The 15,651-nt window shown below is 38.3% G+C and overlaps 2 protein-coding genes across 2 annotated transcripts in view; both read left to right on the top strand.

Moving 5' to 3' along the window:
- Rln2 (relaxin 2) overlaps positions 1-1,279 on the top strand; it is a 4,480-nt gene extending 3,201 nt beyond the window's left edge. Inside the window, exon 2 of the mRNA XM_004637191.2 lies at positions 922-1,279. Coding sequence (XP_004637248.1) covers positions 922-1,268 — 347 coding nt within the window. The 3' untranslated portion in view covers positions 1,269-1,279. The remainder of the gene's footprint in view (positions 1-921) is intronic.
- Positions 1,280-11,469: 10,190 nt separating this feature from the next.
- Positions 11,470-13,679, top strand: LOC111818319 (early placenta insulin-like peptide). Its single transcript, XM_023721938.1, has 2 exons — positions 11,470-11,680; positions 13,459-13,679. Exons 1-2 carry the CDS (start codon positions 11,470-11,472, stop codon positions 13,677-13,679), a joined length of 432 nt encoding a protein of 143 aa, XP_023577706.1.
- The last annotated feature ends 1,972 nt before the right edge of the window (positions 13,680-15,651 follow it).

The raw sequence follows: 15,651 nt of genomic DNA, 5'->3' as shown, positions 1-15,651 counted from the left end.
GAACCGCGGTCCCTGATGCTTTTGCTAAGCTTGTTCTAAGTAGGTGCTTTAGACCACTGAGCCATCTCTCCAGCCCCCCAAACCCAGTTTTCAACCTTGCTATTTACCAGCATAGCTCTGGAACACACACCACACAGAGTACACTAGTAATATACACACACCACAGAAAAATCTCATTTCTTCTGGAAGTCCGTGAGCTTGAGTTAGTGTTCTTTCAATCCATTTCTCTCTTTAAAATAAAATACTTTTATCTTGGAATAGATACTGTTGGGGAAAGAAATTTCTAGTTGTGTAAGGGATGTTAAGTGACTTGTAGCCCCTGCTGATCTATCAGAGCTACTGGGAATTCGGCTTTTTCAATTTTACTCTGAAGCCAGTCAACTTGCCATCAAGGAACATTTGATAGCTTAAACTAATTTTTAAAAAATGGGTTTTGCACCAGGAATCAAACTCAGGACCTTACTTGCCAGGCAGGTGCTTGTGCCCCTGAGCTATATCCCAAGCCCCTAAAATTTTCTGAAATAATTGTTATTAGAACACAGCACTTTCTTAGTCATGAAGAAAATTCCTCAGATAAAAAGAAATCCACTTGTAGATAAAGAGTTTAGAATGACCAAAATGATGTCAGAAGATAAGTGATCAGTCAACAAATAAATAAGTATTATGATAAAAAAAGAGATGATAAAGAGACATGATGTGTTACTAAACAGAATAAAACAGAACTTTGAAAAGATTCTAATACTTTATGGTGACCAATTATAATCAAGCTAAGTTATTTAGATATTAGGACACTTGCTGATTCTGTTTCAATGTTTAATTTCATTGTGTGAATGCTCTTTTTTGACTATGCAAACATTGGTAGTTTTCCTGATGCTCCTTGACATAAACATTTTTCTTTCCTCCCCATTTTTAACTTAACAGAAATCGTACCATCTTTGACCAACAAGGATGCAGACTCCCTAAATACACTGGAATTCATTCCTAATGTGCAACAAGAGTTGAAGGCAACACTGTCGGAGGGACAGCCATCATTACCACAGCTACAACAATACGTACCTGTAGTAAAGAATTCAAATGTTGGAGTTCAAGAGCTTAAGAAAATTATTCATAATAGACAAGATGAAGCAGAAGACAACGGCCATTCAGGACTGTCTAATGTCTTAGACTTGAAAGTTCATTCACCAAAATGGAGACAGCTTGAAATGGCAATGAGCGACAAATGTTGCCAAATTGGTTGTACCAGAAGATCTGTTGCTAAAACATGCTGAGATGAATTTAATGGTGTGTAGCTTGTGAAATATTCATGTGTATTCATGATGATATTTCTCTGATGCTTTCTTCCAGCCTTCTTGATTAGAATATGGGATACCAATGTTCATAGTTGTATTTTTCATTTCATGTAAAAATCTCTTTGCATTATTGTAGTTTCTGTTTAATAATACTTTTATGCAAAAGTCTTGTGTGATTTTTTTTTTTTTTTGGTATTTTAGGGAAGGTCTATGGGGTGTTCAGGGTCTACTAGATCAGACTTGTAGTGATCCACCTGTTTACAGCCTTCCAAGAGCTGGAATTATAAGCACACATCACCACTCAGCCTATCATTTCTATTAATCTTATTACATTATTGTTATTGTTAATTTAAAATTACCATAAATATTACTTTAACCACCCAAAATAACACAATCTAATACAATGCCTTGCACTAGTTATATACAGTGGACCAAAAGACTCTCACAGCTCTTAACAATTAGACTTGATATGTATAAAGCCACTGAATTTGGTCTTTCTTGACAGAATTTTTAAAAATGTTGTGTCTTTCTTTAAAAAAATATTTATTTATTTACTTACTTATTTGGTACAGGGTCTCCCACTATGCAACACAATGGTCCTCCTTTCTGAGCCTCCCCAATGCTGGGATTACAGGCGCTCGCCACCATGCTTAGTTTCAGTGGTCGGCCCAGCATGGGGCTGGTATGACATGAGTTTCTAGGGATAGAACCATGGTCCTTGTGCTTGCCAGACAGGTACTTAGACCACTGAGCTATCTCCCTGGCCCCCAAAACTTTTGTGTCTTAATTGAACTATTCATTACAAACAAGCAGAATGGATATAAGTTAATTTAATTTAGTTCAGAACATACAAACTTGAGTGTTTTCAGATGCAGGCTCTACTTTCAGGTCTAGCTTCTGAAAAATAAATATAGTAACTGATTCTTAAAGAAAAGGCTAATAAGCATATATAGAAGAGAAAAAGCAATTCAGTGCCATATATTAGAGAAGAATTACATTAGGCAGAAGGAAGACTTTAATATTTGAGAATTTACAACCCATTTTTAAAAATCAAGATAATTAGGAAATTGTATTAAAACTTATAAGAAAAGTAATTAATATAGTTATCATCTCAGCAGTTGGCCAGTTCCTTCAAATTACCTACAAATATATATTAGCATGCAAGTTATAATCAGAATTTAAAGGAATTAAGACAGAAATTTCCATATTTCAAATTCCTTATAAAACTAATCATAATAAGACCTCTAGGAGTCATTAAATTTTCACCAAAGCCACTTCACACAGCTTCATAAAAAACTATATGAAGGTTTTCTAAGACATCATAAGTTATCTTGTACAATGCCGGGAAGGATGCTATCTAAAAATAAAGTTTACAACCCACAAAAATGAGGAGAATGCACAGAAAGCTTAAAGCCCAGAGACCAAAAAGGGGCACTGCCAGGTCCAGGCTAATCTTCAGGCCTACCCTGGCCCATGTGCCACCCCCTCCCACCCCTGAAAGCCATGGATTTAGGCTCTGGAACCAGAGTCTATATTTTTGCTTCTGATGATATGACCATTTTTAAAGTGGTAAAAGATAATTTGTGGCTAATCATCTACTATAAACACTCAAATAATCAGCATCTTTAGATGATGCTGTATATCAAAATCTATCTAAATGCCATGAGAAACTGATCATTGTAGCTTAGTGCACTTCTTGTATTTTTAAAAAAATCACTGTATATACATCTCTATCAGTCAAAATTGTGTTTTCTTTAGCAAACAGAAAATCCTAAACCTGAGCTAAACATGCATAGGGAATAATCATCTAGCAATGGCTATCCTCTGAATGATGCCAAGGCTCCTGCCATCTTCCCTATCAGCCGTGAGCAGCACAGAAGCCTCTTTCCTGATGTTCCCCAGCTCATGGCCTCAAGATGCCTGCTTCACCTCCCTTAATCAGTCTCTGTTTCAGGCAGGAAAGGAACAATAAGGCTTAGTAGTTGCTTTAGAATTTTGAAGATTTGTCAGAAACCTCTACAGTTTTGCTTATGTTATATTGGCCAGAACTGTGTCACATGGGCACTGTTCCCACCAAGATTTGTGACTCGTGGCCTTCAGGGTTGAGGTAGTCAAGGAATAAAGATCTAACTAAGGAGATTAGGAGTTAACCTAAAAATGTACTCATGTTCTCTTTCTTGTATCTATGATACTTTGAAAGACATTCATGTTTATCTAATATTCTTCATGATCAGATTAACTCTACTGAATCCAAGGGATACTGTGGGAAATAAAATAACTCTAGAATCCAGTAGACATGGTAGGAACAGTCCCAGGACTTATAAGCCATATGCATGAACAAATTTATTTTCTCTCTAAAAATGTACTTTTGTTTCTTCTGTTTGGACAGAAAAATGCTTATTTTTAATAATTTTTTTTATAAAAATGTAGGTTTGGGTTCATAGAAAAATAAAGTGGCAAGTACAGAAAGTTTCCTTCTATACTCTCACTTCCCTACAGAAACTATTTTTTGTACTCTTTACATCTTGCATTATGGTGGTACATTTGCATTGACTTAGGAATACTGATACATTATCATATACCTATATATATCATTATTATATATTACTATATATAAGCCTATAATTTATGTGGGTTCAGGGTTTGTGATGTACATTCTACGAAATTTTGACTCTACTTTCAATTCATTTGGATAAATATTAGAAATAGAATTGCTGCCTCAGATGACCACTGTATTTTTAAATATTTTGAAAAATATCACCTTTGTCCTCTACAAAGGCCATACCATCATACATTCTCACCAAAAGTGAACAAAGTTTTTATTGTTTTTGTATCTTGACAATGTTCATTATTTTTAATTTTGGGCAATAGTCATCCTAATAGATGTGAAGTGATATTTTATTAGGATTTTTTACTTTTAGCAATACTATTTTAATTCACTAATAGTTATGCAGCACAAATACACACACACACACACACACAATATACAGACTTACAATGTCAAACAAATCAATGTGTCTTGCTTATCTGTCATTTTTTATGGTGACTCAATGTGAAGTATACCTAGTTATTTTGAGAACATTATTGTTGTTTAGTCACCCTGTTGTGCCACAGATCTCAAAATATTGTTTTCTTCTATCAGAAACCTTATGCCCTTTGGTCAACAGCTTCCCACTTTTCTCTCTCCTCAACTACCACCTATAGTCATCAGTAATATCATTCTATTTTTAGCTCTGAGTTCAGCTCGTTTAGGTTTCACATATAAATTAGAACATGGAGTATTTCTTATTGTGCCTGTGCCTCTGAAACTCAAGGCAATCTCTTAGCTACAGACCACTGTTAAAAAGAAAAAAAAAGAAAAATATTTTCAATATACAGGGTAAACATTCTCACTCAAAAAAGCAAGACTAAGGAAATAGAAAGGAATTGGATTAAAGCAAGTTCAAGGCCCAGTAGGGAAAACATTAAATATGGTAGCTAGCTCCTTGTCTAGCACACAGGGCATGTGGTGGTAAACTGTGAATTCTAACGGCATGGGTAGCCCTGCCCCTGCGGAATTGTCAGTTGCAGTTCATATGGCCTCTCTCTTGAGTTATGTCTGTTCACTGCCTATGCGCTTTTCTTAGCATGAATTTCATTTTCTTGGCATTTGCAACTTCATATGGTTTCCATTTCTGCATGGTCTCACACCTTCAAGCATTACCTTCACAGGGGCTCCCACCAGAGACTGTAATCCTGTCATACCACATTTCCTGACCTATGAGCCTTCTCCAAAAACCCATGTGGAAGCTTCCATGACCCCATAACTATTACATTCTGCCTGCCTACAAAGTTGACATTAAGTGAATAATGCCAAGACTTGCTGCCAACTTGCACAGTCACTGGACTCCTTATAACTATGCCTGCAGTAAATTCTGAGTGTTTGGATGGCTGTACTTAGCATACACCTTCCTAAATGTCCTCAAGAGAGTACAGCATCCTGAGGTATTCTCCTCAAAAATCCTTCAAAAAAATTTGCCCTTTGATATCTCTGAGCTTATGATAGGTGGGGTCTGATCTGACCACTTCCTGAGATATTCTTAAGCCTTCTTTTCTACTGACTTGGTAGGAAGTACTTCGCTCCTTTATAATGGCGCTAATCCTCTCAGCAATTACACTCTGATGAGCCCCACATTTACACAGGTGCCTCTCTAAAGTTTTTTTTTTTTTTTTTTTTTTAATGTATTTTGACTCTGCTCTTGGTTCTTGAGTCTCACTGAAGCTCTAGCAAAAAACATTCAGAAGTATCCACAGCACAACTTGAACAGTGAGCTGCCTTAAAATTTCCTTCATCAGGGGCCGGGGAGATGGCTCAGTGGAATAAGCGCTTCCCTGGCAAGCGCACGGACCTGAGTTCAAACCCCGGTTCCGCCAAAAAAAAAAAAAAAAAATTCCTTCATCAGATTAATTGGCCTATCACCTCTAAAGTCAGCCTCCTGCAAAGTCTCAGGTCATGACCAAATGTAGATAAGGTCTTTACCAGAATGCAACACAACTGATCTCTAGTCCATTCCTAATAGAGTCTTTATTCTTATCTAAAATCATGTAAGTCTGACCTTTAGTTTTTGTATTCCTGTCAGCATTCTGGTCATCCAAGCTCACAGAAGATTTGTCCATCAGACTTTGCTTAGAGTACTCTAGAATTTTTCCAGCCCAATTCTTTACTTTTCAAAACTCTTCCTAAAAATCAAAGTTTTTGAACCACATGGGTAGGTATATTTACAGCTCATACCCACCTTCAATATTCATTTTCTATATTAATCAGCCTTCCTCACTGGGACAAAATATGTGACACAACTTAATGAACAGAAGTAGACTTTAACTGGCCATTTCAGAGGGTTCAGTTCATGGTTGACTGGTTCCAAGGAAAAAATGGCATGGTAGAAAGCCCTGGAGCTTAACTCAAGAGGAACACAGAGGCAGAGAATAGGAAAAAAAATTTGCTTAGGTGAAATGTGAGTTGTCATTTGGATAAATGCATTAGGCTTGGCTGTAGAGTAGTTCAATAGCAAAGTCTATGATTTCCTAATTTTATAGTCTACACTGTAGCAATTCATGAAGGCAGTTGTACACCTGTAGAGTGGTATAGGCTTCTAAGGATGTACTGTTTTAGGTGACAATCCTAATTTCTTTGGGGCTTGTGATGGTCACTGCCAGTCTCAGTGGTACAGAATATGGAGAAGATGGTTTTCAAGACTTTCAGGGTAAGCACAGATGAATCTAAGGGTCATATTGCAAGCATCCACAGTTCCTGAGTCACAGGATATGAAGATGACCTTCACAGGTCTCAGGAGGAATGTAGGACATGCTTGAAAGTGTTGCACCAGCAAAAGGTTCCAACACCACAGGTTCAGATAGGGTCTATTTCAAATATGGCTGGGTGACCAAAGGTAGTGCCACTATTGTGACACCAGTGAACTAGATGCAAGGCTTTGGAACACTGAGGGGTTCTTCCCTAGATCATGTGAGATATTGTTGCATGGCTAGCTATGGTACCTAGAAAATACCTTGTCTATGTCTCAGAGGACAACCATAAATGGTTTCAGAGCTTTGGGCACTAGTGTCTGTGGTCTTAAGTCTGTGGACTATGGAAATGTTCCCTAAGTCATCTGGAGCAGTGCAGGTAATCTTGGGGCTGTAGCACAGGAACCCAAACCCCCTGAGGTATAAGACATGGGGCAGAACTTCACTAGGCCCCATGGATTGAGCACAGATGCTAAGGCTTGTGGATTTTGTTATATGTTGTCCCTAGGTCTCCGTCTTAGTTACTTTTCTATCATTGCTGAGAGAAAATATCTAACACCCAAAGTTATAGGAGGAAGGGTTTATGTAGCTCATAGTTTATAGATGTTTCAGTCTATAATTCAGTCTGGGTTCAATGCAGGGTGGCACATAATGGAGGGGCAAGTGTTCATGGTAGCAGCAGACAGCAAAGCAACAAGAGAGGATAGGGACAAGCTTCTTTCTCTCCCATATATTGTACGCAGGTTACTCGCCCTAGGGTGAGTGTAGCACTCACACTCATAATCTCAGCATTGGACCATGAATCAATCACAAACTCTAGACTTAGCCACCTCTGAAAAGTCCACTGCACGAGGCTTTGGGGAAACATTGAGACACAAACCATAACAGTCTTCCTAGGGAGTTTGGTGAGACAAAATTTCTTTCATTGATACAGTCTTAGTGGTGATGAACACATGTAGACTCTTCCTCTAGTCCCCAGGAACAACTTTGAGTAAGTTATGCATATGTACCAACACTGAACAATGAATTTAATCATTATATATATCAAACATATACTCATAAACATAAAGTATTTAAAGGAAAATCTCGCTAGCAGCTACAGCCCTATGGCTATGAGATGATTACATGTTCCCTAGTTTCCACCAGTCAAGCACAGGAATTGGCAGGGGCTGGGGCTAATGATGACCACATTCCTAGAACTGTGATGTCCAGCAGGACTTCCCAGTTCCTATTATACCAGGATAGATGAAATCAGAACTTTAAGGCAGTTTCCGCTGTCCCATAATTGTGGGGTGCAGAGGAGACCTCCCATCCTCTAGATCATGACTGGGAAGTGCTGGTATCAGGGAGCCTTGCAGCTGCATTCCTGGAGCCTCAGAGCTCAGGCAGGACTACCTGATGTACAATGGGAATCTTGCTGCAGCCTCTGTGGCATGGGGAAGAAACCTCTACTAGATGGTTCTGGGAGGAGACAGGTGCTCGCTGGGGGCCAGGAGACACAGAGTTTGGCTGGCTTTGGATGCACAGGTGCAGGTGAACCCAAGATTTTGCAGTGGCGGCTAGAGTTCCCAAATTGTGGACTGGGGAGGACATTTTAAGGTCTAAATAAGTTAATGTCCAATTGCTTGCAACTGGTCCTGAGGAGCTGCTAAAGTCAAGGTTTTAAAATAAATCTGATCTCCTCATTCATAGGGGTGAAGTCTTCCCCTGTTAGAAGAACTTTCAGGTTTTCATACCTATTAAGAGATGGTGTTATCTGACCTTGAACATATGCTTTATTGGAAGTTTAATTTCCAGACAAGGTGTGCTTTCAAGCTAGTTTGCCCTGGAAAGAACCTTTGACACAGCATTTCTCAAAGGTTGGGTTTGTCTTCTCTTTGGAGGCAACTCTGCTGTGGGTCAGGGTAATAGGTAAAAAACATTTTAGCCAGTCGAATGAGTTCCTTTTTTTTAAACAAGTAATTTAACTCCTACAGAATGTCATTGAAATGAAACCAATTAATGAGATAACTGAAACTTTTTTTATTTTTTATTTTTTTATTTTTATTTATTTTTTATTTTTTAAATTATTTATTTATTACATTTATTTATTGTGTGTGTGTGTGGCCAGCTCAGCCCACGAGGGGGCGGGGCTGGCTGGCATGTGGTGCTGGGGGATCGAACCGCAGTCCCTGTGCTTTGACAAGCTTGTTTCAAGTAGGTGCTTTAGACCACTGAGCCATCTCTCCAGCCCCTTTTTTTATTTTTTAAAGAGTACAAAAAAATAATAAAAAGAAGAAAAAGAAACTACAGAATTTCACTAAACAAAATGATAGGAATTCAACAATGATTGTTATATTGTATATTGGTATGTTCGAATTGTTCAGATTACCAGATATAAGCATGTAAAATTGGTCAAAGTTATACAAAATTGAAAGAGAAAAAATCTTAAGCATTAACTGTTCTTTTCAATAGACCAGCAGAAAACAGAAATACAACTATTCAAGCTATCCTATGTATATACATACATATTTCTTCCCTTTCCTTTTTCTCCTTTCCCTCATCCTAGTTGTTTCTTCCCTTTCATACACTTACGTGCTATTTATACTTTTAAGAAATATCTGTTCAATTCAGTGGCCCATTTATTGAGTAGGATAAATGATGAATGGGCCATCTTCCTATTGGCAGGGACCTACATCATATTTTTTAATTGGGAACTATGAGGATTTATTAATTTGAAAGTTATCATAATTTTCATCAATCCCTCAGGCTTACTTGAATGGAAGAGATTTGATTGTAGCAGGTTTTCAAGCTTAACCAATGAAGTTCATAAACATGTGTCCTATTTGTATTTAAAACATATATGTATTGTGAGTTATCTAATAAATACATTGACCCCCTAATTTTTGACATCTTAAAACTTAAGCAATATAAGTTCATGTTCACAAGTTACAACACACATAGTACATAGTAAATCATCAGATATAGAAATATTTTGTGCATAAACATTTGTCACCAAACTATTAGTCTTGTGATTGTGGGATTGTACTATTTTTATTGTCTTTTTGTGTGCTGGCATGTGATCATGTATGTGTGTATGTATGTTCTACAGTCCTTGAAATGATAATTGTATTTCAAATTAAAGAATTTAGGTAACTGCTAACAATTCACCTGTCACTCATGAATCCAAAGAAAATGTAGATAGGAAGACATAGAGTCCAATTTTCCATCACTGTAAGACCTCTAGTAGGTGCTCTTTAAGACTCAGGAGTCAACCCTGTAGAGCTCATACATTTTTTTATACTTGCAGGATCTCTGAAAGACAGTCCTAACTATGGAAATTTCAAGTTCCCTGTAAACTTAAGATTCCAGTTCGTTTGTACTTGAGAATGAGAAGGTATGCTTTATTTCAAAAGCTACTGATTCATTGCTTTTAGCTGTGTGATTCCCAATTTGTTCTGTGTTAGTGTCCTCTGTACTTGTTATAGGTGGGCTTGGGTTCTGAGATTGCATTTTGCTCCTTCTCATTGTCATTTTGTGCAGCACTGTCTTCTGATCTTTGTTGTAGATCTTTGTTGCTGTTATAACCTTAGGACCTACTGAAGTTCAGGTGCAGCTCTACAAAGTTTGGATTTATCCAGCTGTGCCTGGCTTGGGTCTGGCTGCTGTGCTCAGCTCGTTCCTGCTGCTGCCCTTGGGGGTGAACCTGTTGTGCCCCTCTGGCAAGATGTTCTGTTCCTGGACTAGCTGGGTGGTTCTGTACCCTACACTCTCTGCGAGGATTGCAGCTGCAGGTTTTCACCCCAGGCCTGTATGCCAGGCCTGAGCTGAGTTTGGAGGGGACAAGGTGGAGTAGGGGGGAGAGGCAGCTCTCCCACACACTGACCGGGCCTGGACTAGGACTGGATCTGGGGGTTCCCGGAACACAACAGAAATTCCTACTCTGTGCGAGGGGTGTGGGCGGGTACTATGGAGTGATGGGGGGCATTCCAAGAGGGTGAAAGAGGGTATCACCCACGCTGCACATGGGCTGGGACCAGTAGGTCCCACCGGCGCAGGGTAGCCAGAAGCTCTCCCATACACTCACCAGGCCTAGGCTAGGACTGGGTCTGGGGGTTCCTGGAATGCGGCAGAAATTCCTACTGGGCAGGCGGGGTAAGGGGAGGTGCTGCGGAGCGGTAGAGGGCGTCCCGAGGGGGTGAAAGGTCTCACCCACGCTGCACCTGGGCTGGGACCAGTAGGTCCCGGAGGCGCAGGGTAGCCGGAAGCTCTCCCACACACTCTGAGAAGGTATGCTATAAACTTTAAAAACTATCATACAAGCCCGAAATAATGTTATTTTAGTACTGTCCACAGGATTGCTTTGTGAAGAATGCAAACACAAATTAGGCCACTATGATGAATACGTAACACATTAGAGAAATCAATCTAGTTATGATCCTTTAAAGCTTTGAATAAATACAAACAAGTTTGTGGGATTTTGGAAGAAAATTAGAAAGCTTGACACCACATGTTAACTGAGATAATCTATAGCTGATGAACTTAGAAGTCAGTCTTATTTGTTTTAACAATATCTTCAATAAAGATCAAGACAAGCCTTTATCTGAGCTACATTAAAACTCATTGTAGTAAACATAAAAAATAATTGTGAAAGGAAAATAAAAAAGAGAAAATTCAAATTAAAACAAGATTAGACGACCCTCTAAGTATGGTAGGATATGGGGAGGGGAGGGAGAGCGAATGTGCCAGAGCTGAGGGAGGAAATTCCTCGCTGGTACTAGGGAAAGGGGTGGAGCTATAGACTAATAGCTCTAGGAGAATAAAAGCCTGATGCCCCAGGCAGAAAGCAGCCTGAGCCTAGAGGTACAGAGGCAAAGAATAGGCTGAAATACTCAGAGCAGCAAAGACAACGTCCAGGATGTTTGGTCTGCTCTGGTCCCACCTGCCAATCGTCTGGCTGATGCTGAGTCAGTTTCTCAGAGAAGGCTCCCCTCAATGGGTGAATGATGAAAAGATTAAGATATGTGGTGATCAATTTGATGATTACGTTATTGTCTACTGTTTGGGATCTGAAAAGATAATATCCAAAATCCAGATGGACCAGTCAGAAGAATCTGAGTCACTCACAAGTAAGTGCCCTCTCATGCTGCCTTTCTATGCTTCTCATTTGTGGGCCTCTGGGTGAACACTGAGAACTCAGGCAGGTTGGCACAACCCCACTGGGGACTGTACTGCCTGAGGGTCCAGTTCCTACTCTCTGCTGTAGCTTGGGCATAAAATTTGAGCTTTTCCTTTGTAATTCACATGTATACAATGCATCTCGCTGGGAATCTCACAAGAGGAAGGTAAAAATGGGGCAAGAGAGGCACTTGGTTGGTTCCCTTCCTTCCTAGAATGCAGAATAACATAGTAGATGCGAGGCAGAAGTCAAAGAGGAGACACAGCCCCCAAGACCTGCCATAGGTAGAGCACACCCCTGGGTTCCTGCAGAAACCAGGGGCAATCACACAGCAGGCCAGCTGTTTCCAGAAACCCAGGGGTATCTCCACCGGACAGGAAAGGAAGCAGCTCAGTGGTGGATGAGTGACCATGCTTGCTTGTGCACCAATGAGCAAGGAGCAGCGTGCTGAGTCCATTGTTGAGGGCACGAAACAGGTGACAGGAGGGTTCTAAATTGAACGACTCTTCCTTGTCAAAAAGCTGCTTTGTGATATATGCTATAGAGAACTTCTCTTTCTTTTTTAAATGCAACCTAAGGGAAGAGCACTGCTCCTCAAGTCTTTGAATTAGGTGTTGTAGCTCAGTTGAGGAAAGGTAAGGACAAGAAAGGAAGGTGTCTGGATGACTAAAGAGAACACTGGAGGGGACCAAGTGCAGGGAAGTTTGCACTTCAGACCATCATAGCTGAAACCTGATTAATGTTTTCAAGTCTTTGAAGGTATTTTTTTTTTTTAAGTGTAATCTTAAAGAACCTTAAAGAACCAAGGACATCACAGTTCAAAAAGAGTTTTTAAACTTCTTTCAGTCAGAGTATTCCTATTTTAGAACTAACAATTTAGCATGTTAAATGTTAAAAAGCCAAGGTAAGTTACTGATCAGTTTTCTTTATTAAGTGACACAGGTTGTGTATTCATAATGCAGAACCACATTTTGTAAGTTATATGCAAATCCTACATTAAACCAATAACTTAACGCTCTGTAAAGTGATTTTTCATAGTAAATATATTTCCATTTTATGGGAACTGCAGCATGATTTCAAAGTTATTGTTTGCTTTAACAGTGTGACCAAAGCTTTAGTTTACTAGAAAATGAAGAAAGAATACAAGAAATTTTCCAATGGAAACTAAAGAGCATACTATATTATCATTTTGGTTTAAATTTCATCTTTTTTTAAGTAAATAAATCAAAATGATCATAAAGCCTGAAAAATGTTGATAAATTTAATAAGAAAAATGAAAAATACAGATATCAAAAGTTAATATCTGGTATAGATTATGGATATGCATGTAAATAGATCTGATAGATATATTAATATATGAATCTTTGTATTGGGAAATCTGAGATTATAAATTTCCTGCTGTAGGGCATGGCTTATTTAAATAAAAAGCTATCAATTAAAATAATGTCAAAGAAAGTCAAAGGTAAATATTTAGATGGTGATGGGAAGCGTTCACAGAGGAGATAGGTAAGAAATCATATAGACGGTGATATTGTAGCACCTCAGGCTGACCAGCTCTAAGTCATCTACATTGTTTATGTGTTAAGAAACTTGTGGGTTCTGCTGTTTTAACTATCTTGAGGCAAGGTGGTATTTTGGAGTACACAAAATTTTATAACTTTTCAGATTCTCTTTGACATGAATATTTTCCACCTTTTTTACTTTTTTTTTTCTTTTAAAACATAACAGAAACAGCACGATCTTCCATTGACAAAGATGCAGGAACCTTTGATATGGTGTCAGAATTCATGTCTAATGCACCAAGGGACTCAGTGTATGAAGGACAGCCACCATTATGGAAGGACCTTCTTGTCCAGCTGAAGAGAACTATATCTGATATTATCAAATTATGTTGTGAAGAAGGTTGTGATAAAAAAACTTTTCTTGAAGTATGCACGATGGAGGAGTGATTACGGACTTCTCACCTAACGAAGTATATTCTCTCATTTGTTCTACAATAAATCTTTTCATGGTTGTACTTTCTCTAAAAAAGTCTTTTTCTGCTGAAATTACATTGTCTTTCTTTATAATAGTATAGTTGTAGTAATTGTTCAATTTTGTTAACTTTATAATGCTATTAAAAACTTTATATCTTTAATACTGGTTTCTCTTAAGATTGTGTAAATCTTTCGCCTCTTTGATAATAACTTTTAAATACAAGATACATATATATAAAAGTGATTACATTTTTATGACCTTGTCAACACAGGCCATATGGATATAAAACTGTTAAAACTGAAATTTTCTTTTCTTTTCTTTTTTTTTGTTTTGGCAGAACCGGGAATTGAACTCAGGCCCTTGTGCTTGCCGGGCAAGCACTTATTCTACTGAGTTATCTCCCTGGCCCCCAAACTGGAATTTTCTACTTTCATTGAAGTGGGCTTTGGGGAGGGTCATACTGAAATATTATTTGAAAAAATTCTGAAGAAAAAATAAGTAAATTTGAATTTGGGGGCCTAAATGGACCAACAATTTTTCAAATAAGGTTGTTTCTATGCATCTAAGAAGGTCAATAAATGGCTTTAACTGATATAAGCATATAGGTTACTGAATAAATAACAATAATACGTCTTGGAATTAAATTTGGTAAAGAGAGGTATTCAACTTCACCTTTTTGCAATTTACAGAACATCTCTGTAAGCAAAATACATTGTAAATTACATGAATATTTATCATAATGGGAAATCAGCATGATATCGTCTTAAATTTTATCAATTCCTTCAATCTTTACACTCACATATTCTTAGCCAGCATTTATAGAGAAGGTACATTTTATTTTTTAAAGAGAGCACAAAGGAGTATTAAAACAAAAATTATAAATGATACATACCCTACTCTGACTTTGACACGCCTTCTACTACCCAAATGCTGTGATGACCCTTAGTTCTTCTCCTCTTTTATGCCTCTGACATTTCACTCATTTTTGCTAATATATTTTATATATTTATAAAAATTTTATTTTACTTTTTTAAATGTATTTAGTACAAGGTCTACAGGTCACTACGCAGATCGGACTCTTGGTGATCCTCCTGTTTTCAGCCTCCCAAGTGCTGAGATTATAGGCGCACGTCACTATGCGCAGTCTCAGTTGCCACCTCAGTGTGCCCTGGGGGCACAGCAGGCACAGCATGCTGGGGATCAAACCCTGGTCCCTGTGTCTGCCTAAGCAGATGCTTTAGTCTGCTGAGCTATCTGACCAACCCTTATAAAAATTTTAACATTACAAATTCTACAGCAATAACTGGGCAATGAACACAACTAAATTAGACATAAAATCTTTTTTAAAGGGTCTTTGGAAAATAACAAGATGGTGTTTTCTCAACTTTGCATCACACCAAAATCAATTGGGAAACTGAAAATACCAAAGCCTGGCTCCTAACTTGTTTCTGAATGTGATGATATGGACCTTGAGAGGTATTAAAGGCCCCCCTGTGATTCTTATGTATTACCACACTGAAGAAACCACTGGGCTAAGGAAAGAATTCAGGTTGCCAGTAGGGACATTTACAATTAGCACCAGTCATCCTACTGAGGAAGATTCCAGAATATATGTGACTGAGTTGTATTGCAATTAGTTTTTTCTAGTCACATAGTTTTTAAGGCTCATGGTAACATGACAATCTGAATGTCCATGTGAATCTACTAGAAAATACGTTTTTAAAGTCCTCCCTAATCATTCATAGGCAGATCTCAAGTCTCCCTCTTCCTATGGTAGGAAGAATGTATATCATTCAGTTTTGCATACTACAAAGAAATACTTAGACTGCTACCTTAGGGGAGAGCTATTTAGCTGACCATTTTGGAGATCCAAAGTACAAGATCAGGTAGCTCCTTGTTTTGATCTCTGGAGAATGTGGCACATGGCAGTACTGCACAACAGGC

This window comes from Octodon degus, unplaced genomic scaffold, assembly GCF_000260255.1.
Source record: "Octodon degus isolate 3935 unplaced genomic scaffold, OctDeg1.0 scaffold00087, whole genome shotgun sequence".
Lineage (NCBI taxonomy): Eukaryota > Metazoa > Chordata > Mammalia > Rodentia > Octodontidae > Octodon > Octodon degus.
This window is presented reverse-complemented; position numbering and strand designations above follow the sequence as displayed.